General features: G+C 46.4%; 1 protein-coding gene across 3 annotated transcripts in view; it reads right to left on the bottom strand.

Annotated features, from left to right (window-relative positions):
* Positions 1-6,088, bottom strand: part of CHCHD6 (coiled-coil-helix-coiled-coil-helix domain containing 6) — a 367,209-nt gene extending 361,121 nt beyond the window's left edge. Inside the window, exons 1-3 of one of the 3 annotated variants that reach the window (XM_075321519.1) lie at positions 5,943-6,088; positions 2,428-2,551; positions 2,282-2,348 (exon numbers count right to left, since the gene is read on the bottom strand). In XM_075321519.1, the coding sequence (XP_075177634.1) occupies positions 2,282-2,348; positions 2,428-2,551; positions 5,943-6,026 (275 nt within the window). In that variant the 5' untranslated portion in view covers positions 6,027-6,088. The remainder of the gene's footprint in view (positions 1-2,281; positions 2,349-2,427; positions 2,552-5,942) is intronic. The other 2 variants (XM_075321520.1, XM_075321518.1) reach the window with 2 other exon arrangements.
* Between the last annotated feature and the right edge of the window lie 7,232 nt (positions 6,089-13,320).

Here is a 13,320-nt window from a genome sequence, read left to right as displayed (position 1 = left end):
ATGTGTGCTCCAGCCCTCACTGTCGGCGTCAGACCGACCGTCCCGCCCTTGCCCCTGACTGGCAGGCCCGGGGGCGGGCGTTTAATGTACTAGGCCGCAAAAGCCGGGGACTAAAGTAGAAACCGCGGCCGGCAAGCAGGCACGGTCGGCGCGGTAGTCCCGGACAAAAAAACAACACTGCAGGCGCTGCAGCGTCTGAGGCCCAGGTGCTCCATGCACCGTCCCAAAGGGGACACAGAGTACCTGTAGTTGCAGGGCCTTGTCCCTGAGGATACTCAGTCTCCTGTCCGGCAGATACCACCAGGGGCTGCGGAGGGAACCCGGTCCCAGTGCCTGGATGACCGGTTAGGATCCCACTTCACCCAGAGCCCCTAAGGGATGGGGAAGGAAAACGGCATGTGGGCTCCAGCCTCTGTACCCGCAATGGGTACCTCAACCTTAACAACACCGCCGACTCAGTGGGGTGAGAAGGGAGCATGCCGGGGGCCCTTAGGGGCCCTCTTTTCTTCCATCCGAAATAGTCAGCAGCTGCTGCTGACTAAAATGTGGAGCTTGTGTGCATGTGTGCCTCCTTCGACACAAAGCAAAAAACTGATGGGCCCGTGATACACGGGAGGGTGTATAGGCAGAGGGGAGGGGTTACACTTTTTAAAGTGTAATACTTTGTGTGGCCTCCGGAGGCAGTAGCTATACACCCAATTGTCTGGGTCTCCCAATGGAGCGACAAAGAAGATAGATTGCTCATAGGGCTAGACCATATCCTAATGAATCGGGAATCCAGTGGTCTCCCGTCAGGACATAATTGAACCAGGTTGCAAGAGCCGATATTAGAACTCTCTGTGTGCGTACTGACCTACACAGTGTGAACCCCTTCTGGAAGCACTCCAAGAGTACCATAACTGGCGTCGGTACAACTGGGTTCGCCCATGGGAGACAAGAATTTTGTCCAGGCTTTTTTTTTTTTTTTTTTGTCGTTTTGTAACCGGCTTACTACTCTGTAGAAGAGTAGGGACTAGAACAAGAGCGAACTCTCTAATTGGTAAGGTGACCTGTCCAAAAACCATGCTGTAGGATGCAATATGCCTGACAGGGGGTGAAGATCTGGACCCTGAGTGAGAAGCCCTGGAAGTTTCAATAGGACCCCTGGCCTGGAGAACGACTATGTATCAGGCAATAGACTCATGGTGTGCCAGGCCAAAAAAATGGGGCTATCAGGATCATTACTGCGCTGTCCCCCCTGGAGTTTTTCTTCAAAACGGGTGAAAAGGCCATGAGTGGAAGTATATCAAGGCTGAACCTCCATTTGAACAGCAGGGCGTCCACCGCAGGAGGTTGATCCCTTGGAGTTAGCGAATAGAACCAGTGAACCATTTTGCAGGACACAAGAGGCCCATTATCGGAACACATGTAACGGAAAGCTAATTGAAAATGGACTGACTTAAGACCCATTCCCAGTCTCAACTTGCTGCGGCTGAAAAAGTCCGCTCCTGGAGGTTCCCTGTTCAAGGACAGGAAACCAACTGATGCGGGGAGAGGTGCCATCCCCTTTTATTCTGGAGGATTCCTGTCCTTGAAGGGCGGATCCTCTCTCGTGGTGCTGTCATGGGTGCTGGAAAAAATTGCCTCACAGTAAGATCATTTTGGCTGCCTATAGCCACTGCAAAAGTAACTCGGGCCTCATTTATAAAAATCGCCTCACAGTAAGAGCGTTCTAGTTGCCCATAGCAACCAGAGTGTAGCTTTCAGCATTGAAGCTGGTAAAGTAAAGTGAAAGCTGAACTCTGGTCGCTATGAACATATAGAACAGTCTGACTGTGAAGCAGTTTTCATAACTGAGGGTTGCAATCCTTAATGATGCACATTTTCTGATATATATATATATATATATATATATATATATATATATATTCATTCATGTATTGGTTTGCCTTAATGTTATGACAAATTTGTAAATATAAGCAACTGTTAACAAAATAACAAAAAAGAAGAGTTGAAAAAAAAAAATATGGTGTCATGTCAACTTCAAGGTGAAATTGAAAATATAACCTTAGCAAGTGAAACAATCAATGTAACATATTTTCTGCGACCTAAGCCGCGGGTATTCTGCTAATAATAATCATAACTCTCAATGTAAAAAAATAACTGTTGATGCAGCTTTGGATGTGACTGGAGTAATAATATATTGCAGTTCTTTAAAAGCATTACAAGCTACGAAACGCAAAGTGCTTGCAGTAGATTGCGGTATAAGCGCCCTTCTAGTTTCTGGTATATGGCCACTCACCTCCGGTATAGCTCATCCTCGGCGTACGTGGGCTGCCGGGCTCCTCCTGCAGAGGGTCGCTGAAAGCCTGGAATTTAAGGGCGACTCATTATCTGTATATACAGACACAAATCATCCCACAGTCACAGTACTTGGGTATATCTTACCTGTACCTTGGGATGCAGCCTCCCCCCTAGGAGGTAGCGTCTGATTTGATGGGGTGGTCCCCGTCGTCCTGGTTTGATCTCCTCTCTGCAGCTCTTTCATACGATTTACAATGTCGTCGGAAAGCTGAAGGATAAACAATTGGAGAAATGTAGGCTGCTTCTCAGTGTCTTCCCCCATTCTTTACACTGCAGCTATGTACTAAAGACATTAAACTGATGCAAATGACTCAGAGCTGGTGTCAGATCCTGGCAAAACTTGGCCCAATGCCACGCCGGGGCATTCTGCTCAGGTTTCCATGTGCAGAATGCATGTACGGTGCAGGCTCAGGAGCTGTTTTATACACCCGTCACACAGATTTCTTTCACAGCTGGAGCAGTGCTTTAAATCTAAGTTCCCTGGCCTTTATATTAGGCCTCCTTCACAAGTCTGCGTAAAACACACACGTGTTTCATGGCCCGTCGTGAAGGTACATGTGTGTTCCATGTGCTGTCCCTGTGCTATACGTGTGACATCTGGATAATACACAGACAGCATAAGCTGGAATACTTACCTGTCCCCGACTTTGCTGTCTCCCGTGCTGCTGTTACTTCCGGGGCCGCGATGAGTGCAGTGAATGTTCATGAGCATAATGAGTGGACCCAGAAGTAACAGCAGCAGCGGAGACAGTTAAAGGGAATCTGTCAGGTCAATAAAGCATTATAACCTGCAAGCAGAAGCCTGTGTGAGCTAGTAACCCCTTCCTACCCATCCCAGTGCTGTAATATTGTGTCATATGAAAGTAATAAAATATGTTTTATTAGTTATATATTCCCTATGTAAATGAGCAGGGGCTGTAGCCCCATGGGTGTCGCATCGCCCTGTGGGCGTATGCATGCTTCCCTGTCGGCGTGGTACCATCGATTTACATGAGCAACGTCCCGTCGCTCCTTCAGAATCCCGTGCATGCGCACTTACCATTCTCGTTGTCTTCTCATCCTGGTATTTACTTGACGGGTTCAGACAAGCGCTGTGCATGACCGGAACCGCAGGAGTCTTCTGAGCATGTGCAGTGCACGTCTGAAGCTGACAAGCAAACACCAGGATGAGAAGGCGGCGAGAATGGTAAGTGCGCATGCGCGGGACTCTGAAGAAGCGACAGGACGTCACTCATGTAAATCCATGGTATCATGCCCACTGGGGTGTGATACCATGGAAAGCATGTAGATGCCCACAGGGCGATGCAACACCCAGGGGACTAGAGGCCCTGCTCATTTACATGGGGAATATGTAAGTAATAAAATATATTTTATTACTTTCATATTACAAAATATTACAACACAGGGATGGGTAGGAAGAGGTTAATAGCTCACACAGGCTGCTGCTTGTAGGTTATAACGCTTTTTTGATCTGACAAGTTCCCTTTACGTATAAAAATTCTATATTTTTATGTGACCTGTGTTTTCAACGGTACATGTCACACTGATGTCATACAGATCACATCAGTGTCCAGACCGTGTGAAATCCGTGCTGGTGGCGAAAAACTGACATGTCGCCATGTGGAGCACGTGGACAAGAGTGTGCTCTACACGGACACACGGTCCTTGTGGAAACATGGACATTGTGTGCAGACCCATTGATTTTAATGGGTCTACGTGATCCCTTGTCTCCGATACGTGTGAAAGCAGACGTCACAAGTACCGGAGAAACGGATGTGTGGAGAAGATACTCATCCTCTGCAGTCCAGCCTTGCTGTGCCATCTTATGCCAGATTATCTTATGTCAGATTACCTACTACACTTGCAAACTTCAAACGGAACCTAAAGACTCATCTGTTCAGAAATGCCTATAACCTTCAATGACCTCACTGCTTCACCACCGTGCGGAGCGGCCGCCCCATCACCGTGCGGAGCTGCCGCCCCACCACCGTGCGGAGCGGCCGCCCGACCCCACCTACTGTCTCCTCCCCAAAATCCTTTAGAATGTAAGCCTGCAAGGGCAGGGCCCTCTTCCCTCTGTACTAGTCTGTCTACTGTAACTTGTATATGTGTTCAGTATGTAACCCCCTTCTCATGTACAGCACCATGGAATCAATGGTGCTCTATAAATAAATAATAATAATAATAATGCCCGTCTCTTCTGACTGGCCAGAAGTCAGAAGTTACGTCACAAGCGCTCAATACAAGTCTAAGAGGACAAGGATGGAACAAAGCCGAAACAGGGCCAGAATTAAGCTAGAACGAGGCCAGAACAGAGCCAGAACTAAGCTAGAATGAGCCTGCCATAAAGTCAGAACTAACCTACCACGGGGCCAGAACAAAGCTACGACGGGGCCAGGAATAAATTAGAATGGGGCCAGAATAAGACCGGCATGAGGCTCCCATAGACTTGTGACCTCCGCTGCCCTCCATTGAGCTGCCGGCAGGTCATAAGCTGAAAGAGACCAAATGCAGAGACGGTGATACCAGAAGACACCAGAGGGGTATGAGTCCGGGGTTTTTATAAACCACCCTTTCCCCGGTGTGATACATAAAAAAAAACACTAAAAAAAACTCCTCGAGTGGTGCCTTTAAGCCCTCAGATTATGACAGCGGCATTTATAATAAGGCTAAGTTCACACTTCAGTTGTTTTGCATCAGTCACAATCCGTAGCCTTGAGGAATTACGGAATCCTGCAAAATATTTTGCAGGAATCCAGTATTTCCCCATAGACTTCTATTAGTGACGGATTGCGACTGATGATCCTGCGTTGCATCCGCTGCGTCGCGGTCCGTCGTTTTTGACTGACCGCCGAGCGGGGAGCAACGCAGAATGTAACGTTTTTCGGGCCGTCAAAATTAACGCGCCGCGCAGGAATCCGTCGCCATCCGTCAAGCTTGTAATGTATGTCTATGGTGCTGGATTCCGTCGTAATCCGTCTTACGACGGAATCCAGCGCAGGATTCCGTCATGCTCTACTGAGCATGCCCAGCATGTTTGGCACGCCCACTGGGCTGTCCCAAACACAAACGGATCATGACTGATCCGTCAAAAAACGGACGCACAGCGGATGTAACAGACGCAACAGATCAGTTTTTTCACAGGATCCCTGTGAAAGGAATCCTATAAAAAACACATCCGATGCATCAGTTGACATCTTGAAAATGACTGATCCGTTGCTGACGGACCTGACGGATTTAAAACAACTGAAGTGTGAACTTAGCCTAATAGAAGTCTATGGGGAAATACTGGATTCCTGCAAAATATTTTGCAGGATTCCGTAATTCCTCAAGGCTACGGATTGTGACTGATGCAAAACAACTGAAGTGTGAACTTAGAAATGGATGGAGGAGGGTGTTGCTGGCATTCGCAGGGCAGCGGGGCCGGTGATGGCCGGTGTCTACCATATTTCTCCACCCGTGAAGTTTCAAGATGCAATTTTTCCCATCATGCAAAGCAACAAGCAAATAGATATAACTATATATATATATATACATATGGCACATACATGCGGTGTCAGACTCCCCTCCCCTCCCCTCTCCATCCCCTCCCCTCTCACCCTGACTCCTCGCAGGACCCGCACCCTCTCCTCCTCATCCAGCCCGAAGGACACCCGCCGGCCGCTGCTCTCCGTTGCCCCCATTATTGTCACCACGGTAACCACTACTGCACCCCAGAGTGACAGAGCTCCGCATGCGCAGAACGTTCATCAGCCATTGGACACCGTGCAAAGACGCCAGCCAATAGCAGTGAAGCCTTTCCTATCCGCCAATCCCAGTGGAGCAGGAAGAAGCGTAGAACGCCGGGAGTTGTAGTCTGTGGTTATAATAAGAGTCACGTGACTGATCCTGGACGGTTTTCCTGGGAGAATTTGTAGTTCTAGAACAATAAAGAAAATATTCTCACTAGACAATTGTGTATTCTGCTCCAGATTTTGGTTTTATGCCTTTTATGGTAACTTTTTTAGGCACTATTTTTCATCAAGTGAATTGAATCAAAAAGTGAATTCTAAAGTAAAAAATATATATAATTTTGGGAGTTTTCTATAATCTGAACTGATCTGGCCTTTAATAAGGAGCTGCAGACCGTCAGTGACTTCCCCTTTAAATTGAACCATTCATGGCGGTAGCGGACGGCTGTGTACGCAGTTGTATCCCAATAGTAATAACGCCTTGTTTAGTAGAGAAGAAATCAGGCTTTTATGCAAATTAAGCTGGCAGTGCACTGTGGGCGTGTCCACCTGCTTCTTTTAGGTGCAACCCCACTCCCCAGGGGTACACGGGCACCTTTTGATTATTTTTATGGGCCTTTAACAGTCTAATAGCTCCTCATAATGCACAATTCAGCCTCGTTTGGAGGTAGAAATGGGCCCCCCAACCTCTTGGGTCCCTGTGCAAGAACAGTATATGGGCCCTTTTCAGCCAAATAGCTCATCAAAATGCATGATACCTCCTGTTGTGGAGGTAGACGTAGACCCGCATAACTTTTGCGCCCCTGTTCAGATTGTACCAATGATATGTCCGCCCATCTCTAGCTCTGCACGGCCGATTGCAGTGCCTTTGATGATGCTGTGTTCACGCTTAGCTATGATGATGAAAGGGTTAAACAGCCGGGATCGGAGGTCCCTCCAGTCCTGGTGGGGGAAGAGGGCGACTATTGTCATTCTTTAGGGCTCATTCAGACGACCATTCCATCTGTCCTGGTCAGTTCCTGTATTTTTGCGGACCTACTGACATCTTTTCAATGTCTTTTGTGTAGGATCGGATGGCACATGGAAGCACTTTGTCTGCATCAGTTCCTAAAAAAAAAAATCATATTGGATGCCGTATGTCCTTTCCGTTATTATGGAACATGTCCTATTCTGTTCCGTAATAACGGACCGTGACTCAATATAAGTCAATGGGTCCGCAAAATCCCCGGAAGCCGTACAGAAGCGCTGCCGTGTGACTTACGTCGGGTGCCCCTGCAGTCTGTGTCCCCCTCCCGCGCCAGCCCCGCAGGGATGATGAGCGTTGCCGTCAGGTGGTTAGATGAGATCATTACCTGCGGTGATGAAGTCCTGCACTCCTGACGTCAGCACTGGTCACTCACTTCCATGCCCGCCACGTTCTCAGATCACCTCTCGCGGCCGGCCCGAGAATGTGACTAGCGGTGATGTCACGGGCCGCTCGCAATACTTGTGAACGTGGCGTTCATTGAACTCAGTGACGAGCACTGACGTCAGGAGTGCAGCAGCTTCCATCAGGGCAGGTATTGTAGCTAGCTAACCTCATGAAGTCAGCGCTCGTCATCCCCTGCAGTGACTTGGGCTGACCTCATGATGTTATCTCAGGTCACTGCACTGCTCTCCCAGCCAATAGAGAACGTTCTGTTCTTCATTGACTGGGACAGTGAATATGGATCGTCGTGGGAACCCCTTATTGGATTACACAGAACCCGGATTTGTTTTTTCTTTCCAATAAATTGGTGAAAGAGGGAATGTGTTGGGGAGTGTTTTTTCAAATAAAAATTTGTCGTCTATTTTTTTTTTATTACTGCCTGGGTTAGTGACGTCGGGTATCTGATAGACGCCATGACATCATAACCTCTGAGCTTAATGCCAGGTGACATTACACATCTGGTATTAACCCCATATATTACTCCAGTCGCGGGACTGTCGCATCCAATGGATGCGGCAATTCCAGCCGGCTGCTGGCTGATATTTTTAGGCTGGGGGGGCTCCCAATGACGTGGGTCTCCCCAGACTGAGAATACCAGCCAGCAGCTGTGAGTCTTTATCTTGGCTGGTATCAAAATTGGAGGGACCACATGCGGTTTTGTTTTGGTTTTTTTTATTATTTATTTATTGTACTGTACGATATAGACCTGCCCACCGGCGGCTGTGGTTGGTTGCAGTCTGACAGCTGTCACTCAGCGTGGGGGTGCGTCTGACTGTAACCAATCACAGACAGGGGGAGGAGTGAATATGTATGAGCCTAATGAGCGTCCGGCTCAGGAAAATCAAAGAGCTGCCGCGGGAGCAGTGTGACAGCCGTGCTGGTGATCAGTGAGCAAGTAGCGCTTGCTCCTACCCCTTTGCGCCATATTCTGTTCCCCATGGACCTTATATGGGGACCAGTATCTGACCAGATACCCTGGACTGTATGAAATTCTCCTTCCGTTTTTTTGCGGTCCTCAAAAAAAAAACAGAAGTCACATGGATGACGCACGGACTGTATACGGAACAGAACGGGACGGATGCGGTTGTCAAATGGATGCATCGGTGAAAAAACAGGACAGTTTTTGGCGGACCACAAAAACGGAAGGGTTGTGTGAATGAGCCTTTAAGCTGGAGCTCTGGATTCTTGGGGGTCACAGTGGTTGTACCCCGTTAACTTTGTGAATATCCCTTTAATTTTTTTTTCTTAAAGGGGACATCTAGAGATAAAAAAAGCATCTTTTGCTCTGGAGAACGTGTCTGTTCCCGCCGCACATTGATGTGAATAGACACCTTCTTTTCTCTTGTGGTGGCGCTGTAAATATTGACAGATTTAATTACAGATCACAAGTGATCACTGGAGATCGCAGCAGTGGGACTCATTTTTGATCTGCAAAAGAAACCCCCCAAAAATACATACAATATATACACCTACTGAGCACCTGTTACGTACTGGTCTATAACCGCCAGATAATTTGGCACCTATGAAGTTAATGATTCGGTATATTTCCGCCATACACTGCAGGGATTCTCTTATTCCCATCCCCCCATCAATAAGAAATGCGGTTCCTCTTCCTCCGAACGTTTCCCAATTTACATGCGCTGATTTGCGGTCATTAATTACATGACGCGGTGGCGGCAGACGGGAACGAGATGAGGGTTTGATTTACGGATGTAGCGAGATGAACATCTGTTAAATATGACTGTGATCTCCCGCTGGATTCCATCACAATCCATTTTATTAATGCAAAGGCCAAAAAGACGAAGCAAAACCCACAGATGGCGGCTCGACGCGTCTCAGCCGGCGTGGAAAAACCTCTCTGTTTGATGCATGTGATGTAGAGACTGTGACAAATGTCTTTTTTCTTCTTCTTTTTCTTTGTTCTTCACTTTGGAGCTTTGGAAAGAGAAAGTCGCGAAACTTCTGCTTATTCTAGCGAGAAAATGCGCAAGAGAAAAAAAAAGCGCCGGGCAAGAGGGAGTGCCGATTATCAACTTCACACACACAAAAAAAAAAAATAAAATAAATAATTCTATATAAAAAAAAGTTTAATTAATGCAAAACAGAAAGTTCTGCAACTTTCTAATATAGTGTGTATTTCAATTTCTCACCATTTGCAATACCTCTGCTTGCAGTCAGTGAACTTTCCAAAATCAACCACTTACTGCCCGGTCTGCCATCAGATTCCTGGTGATCCCGGCAGGACCAGACTTTGCAATCTGCTTGGAATCCGTTCACATTGGAGGTTAAATTCATAAGATCTGGACAAAAATACCAGAAACACCGTAACCGACACCATCATAGCTAAGGGGTCTGGTGGGGGTGGTGGAGGGGGCGCAGCACTGGTATCCGGCTACTCAGGGACCCTGCATTACTATTAGGGATTAAGAAATATTGATGTAAACGGAGCCTTACCCACCCCTTGTGTTTATAGCTACGTTTTTAGTCATAGAAACGCACTAAAACGCAGCTATATTTGCAATTTGCGTTTTTGAACATCTCAATGGGTGGAGAACGCAGTGAAAAACGCAAAAATAATTGACATGCTGCGTTTTTGTGGGCATCAAAAAACCACAGCTAAAAAAACGCTGTGTGCAGACAGCAAAAATGAAAACTCAGACTTTGCTGGGGAAGCAAAGTCATGCAGTTTTCTGAGCAAAAACGCACCCGAAAAACGCCGCGAAAAACAGTGTGTGAACTTACCCTTAATGGCATTGTTCACTGATAAAAACGCAGTGAGCAAAGACGCAGCAAAAAAACGCACCAAAACCGCATGCGAGTGCGTTTGTGCATTTTTTGCCGCACAAAAACGCAGCGTCAAAAAAAACGCAGTGTGTGAACTTACCCTTAGGTTGTGCGCGCACAGTGCGTTTTTCACGTGCGTTTTTGGCCTCAAAACTGCATGAATTTGCTTCTCCAGCAAAGTCTAAGAGTTTTCATTTTTGCTGTCCGCACACAACTTTTTTTTTTTAAGCTGCGTTTTTGAGCTTTAAAAAAAAAAAAAAAAAAAAAAAAAAAAAAAATGGACATGTCAATTCTTTCCTGGGTTTTTCAGCGTTTTTTCCTCCCATGCAATGCATTGGAAAAACGCAGAGATCAAAAACTTAGCAAAACGCACCCAAAACGAGGTAAGAATGCATAGTTTTCTTTGCGCGTTTTTGCCGCGGGTGCGTTTTTAGTGGCCAAAAATGCACAAAAGTATAGCGTCAAAAAAACGCTGTGTGCGCACATAGCCTTAGGCCATGTGCGCACTAGAAAATGGAATTTTCTTAAGAAAATTCCGGATCTCTGCAAGAATCCCGCACCCGCATATCACTAGAGATCAGCAGTCGCGGGGATCAGCAGCGATTGTGGGGATCAGTGACTGCATCGATGAGTATATGAACATAAGACCGGCACTCCAAAACTTGCAGTAATCTTCAGGATTTAATCCATAGAAGCACAGTACAAACAAAAAAAAAGAACGCGTTTTCGGCTAGACCTTTAGGCTTTGTCAATACTTGTTGTATTGATGCATTGACAAAGGCTAAAAGGTCTAGCCGAAAACGCGTTCTGTTTGTACTGTGCCTCTATGGATTAAATCCTAAAGATTACTGCAAGTTTTGGAGTGCCGGTCTAGGTTCATATATTATTTGGGTGTGCCATCCCTTGACCAAGCACCTGGATATCACTTCATTACTGCACCGATGAGTAGTTATGGGATTCAATTATCAAATGTTGGGGGGTGGTGGGGGGGGGGGGTATAAGTGACCAGGGGGGGGGGGGGGTGTGTGGAATCAGCAACTAAAGGGTGGAAAGGGGAATCAGCAAATGAGGTGGAGGTGGGGGGGGAGGGGAGGGGGAATCAGGGAATGAGCAGCAGGCAGGGGTATAAGTGAGGGAATGGGGGCAAATCAGTAAGTGAGGCAGAAGTGGAATCAGCGCCTGAGGGAGAAGGCACTAAATTGGTAACTGAGGGGAATGAAAGGGAATAAGCAACTGAGAGGGAGTGTGGGGGGTAAATCCGTAAGAGGATGATCATCAGCAACTGAAGGGTCGGAGGATCAGCGACTGAAGGGTCGGAGGATCAGCGACTGAAGGGTCGGAGGATCAGCGACTGAAGGGTCGGAGGATCAGCGACTGAAGGGTTGGGGGGGGGGGGATCAGCGACTGAAGGGTCGGAGGATCAGCGACTGAAGGGTCGGAGGATCAGCGACTGAAGGGTCGGAGGATCAGCGACTGAAGGGTCGGAGGATCAGCGACTGAAGGGTCGGAGGATCAGCGACTGAAGGGTCGGAGGATCAGCGACTGAAGGGTGGAGGAGGAAGATCAGTGACTGAAGGGTCGGAGGATCAGCGACTGAAGGGTTGGAGGATCAGCGACTGAAGGGTTGGAGGATCAGCGACTGAAGGGTGGAGGAGGAAGATCAGTGACTGGGGGAATCAGCAACTGAGGAGGGATTAGCGACTGAGGAAGAGGGATCAGTGATGGGGGCGAATGATCAGTGATTGGGGGGGGAGGGAAATCAGGGACTGGCAGGGGATCAGGGACTGTGGAGACAGGAGGGGGGGGGGGGGGGATCAGCGACTGACGGGAAAGGGGGGGGGAAAGGGAGATCAGCAACTGAGTCAAGGGGGGGGTAAGAGGATGATCAGTGACAGAGGGGGAGTGAGGGGAATCAAGGGGGGAGGGGGATTAGCGTCAGAGGGGTGACCAGTGACTGATGGGAAGGGGGGAGTATCAGCGACGAAGCGGGTGGACCTGGAATCAGTGCCTGTCACCCACCAGCTGGCATGGTATACTTCAAGTAAACAACTCATTAACATCCTCAGATTCGGTTTCATCAAATCAGCGTTTATTTTTTCAATCTTTTACAACCATAAAAATATAATATATACATTTCATAAAGTATCTTCATATTTACACTCACGGTGATAAACTCTCTTTCGTAAATATTATCTAATCAGCCTCAGAAAGAAAAATAAAAAAAAGAAAAATGCACCTGGAACACGGGAAAGAACCAAGATACAGGGTGAGAAGAGAAAAGAGAATTCATGTATGAGAATCCCATCATACATATTCTATACACTATATAATTAATTAGTAATATATATATATATATATATATATATATATATATATATATATATATATATATATATATATATATATATATATATATATATATATATATATATATATATATATATATATATATATAATATTTAGTTATTATATATATATATATATATATATATATATATATATGTATATATATATATATATATATATATTTAGTTAATTATATATATAACTAAATATATATACATATATAACTAAATATTTTATATATATTATAACTAAATATTTAATTATATATAATTTTATGACAGCCGTCCCATGAGTGCCCCCCACCTGGATACATGAAGGAGCAAAACCTAGAACTCATAGGGATAATGTATATAGAATGTGTGCAGCTCATCAATATTCCTAGAACTATTGGGGATAATGTTCTCACAAGTGCGCGGCTTTTTTGTAAGTTTTGGGACTTTTTCGCGAGTCCTGACCTTCTTTATTCTGTGACATATTAGCCTGGACCCAAAAACTGGTGCATGATTATCGCTTACTCTCAGATTTTGGGCTCAGGTCGCTGTCTCATGTGTTTTGGCCGTCCATCACGTGCCGCTGCCTGGTCCTAACCTAAGAGAGATTGGACATATCCACACTTGGGCCGCCCATGGGGTTCCAGACCAAATTTTG

The sequence above is a fragment of the Anomaloglossus baeobatrachus genome, chromosome 8, assembly GCF_048569485.1.
Source record: "Anomaloglossus baeobatrachus isolate aAnoBae1 chromosome 8, aAnoBae1.hap1, whole genome shotgun sequence".
NCBI lineage: Eukaryota > Metazoa > Chordata > Amphibia > Anura > Aromobatidae > Anomaloglossus > Anomaloglossus baeobatrachus.
The sequence above is the reverse complement of the archived record's forward strand: the minus strand, read 5'-3'. Positions and strand labels throughout refer to the sequence as shown.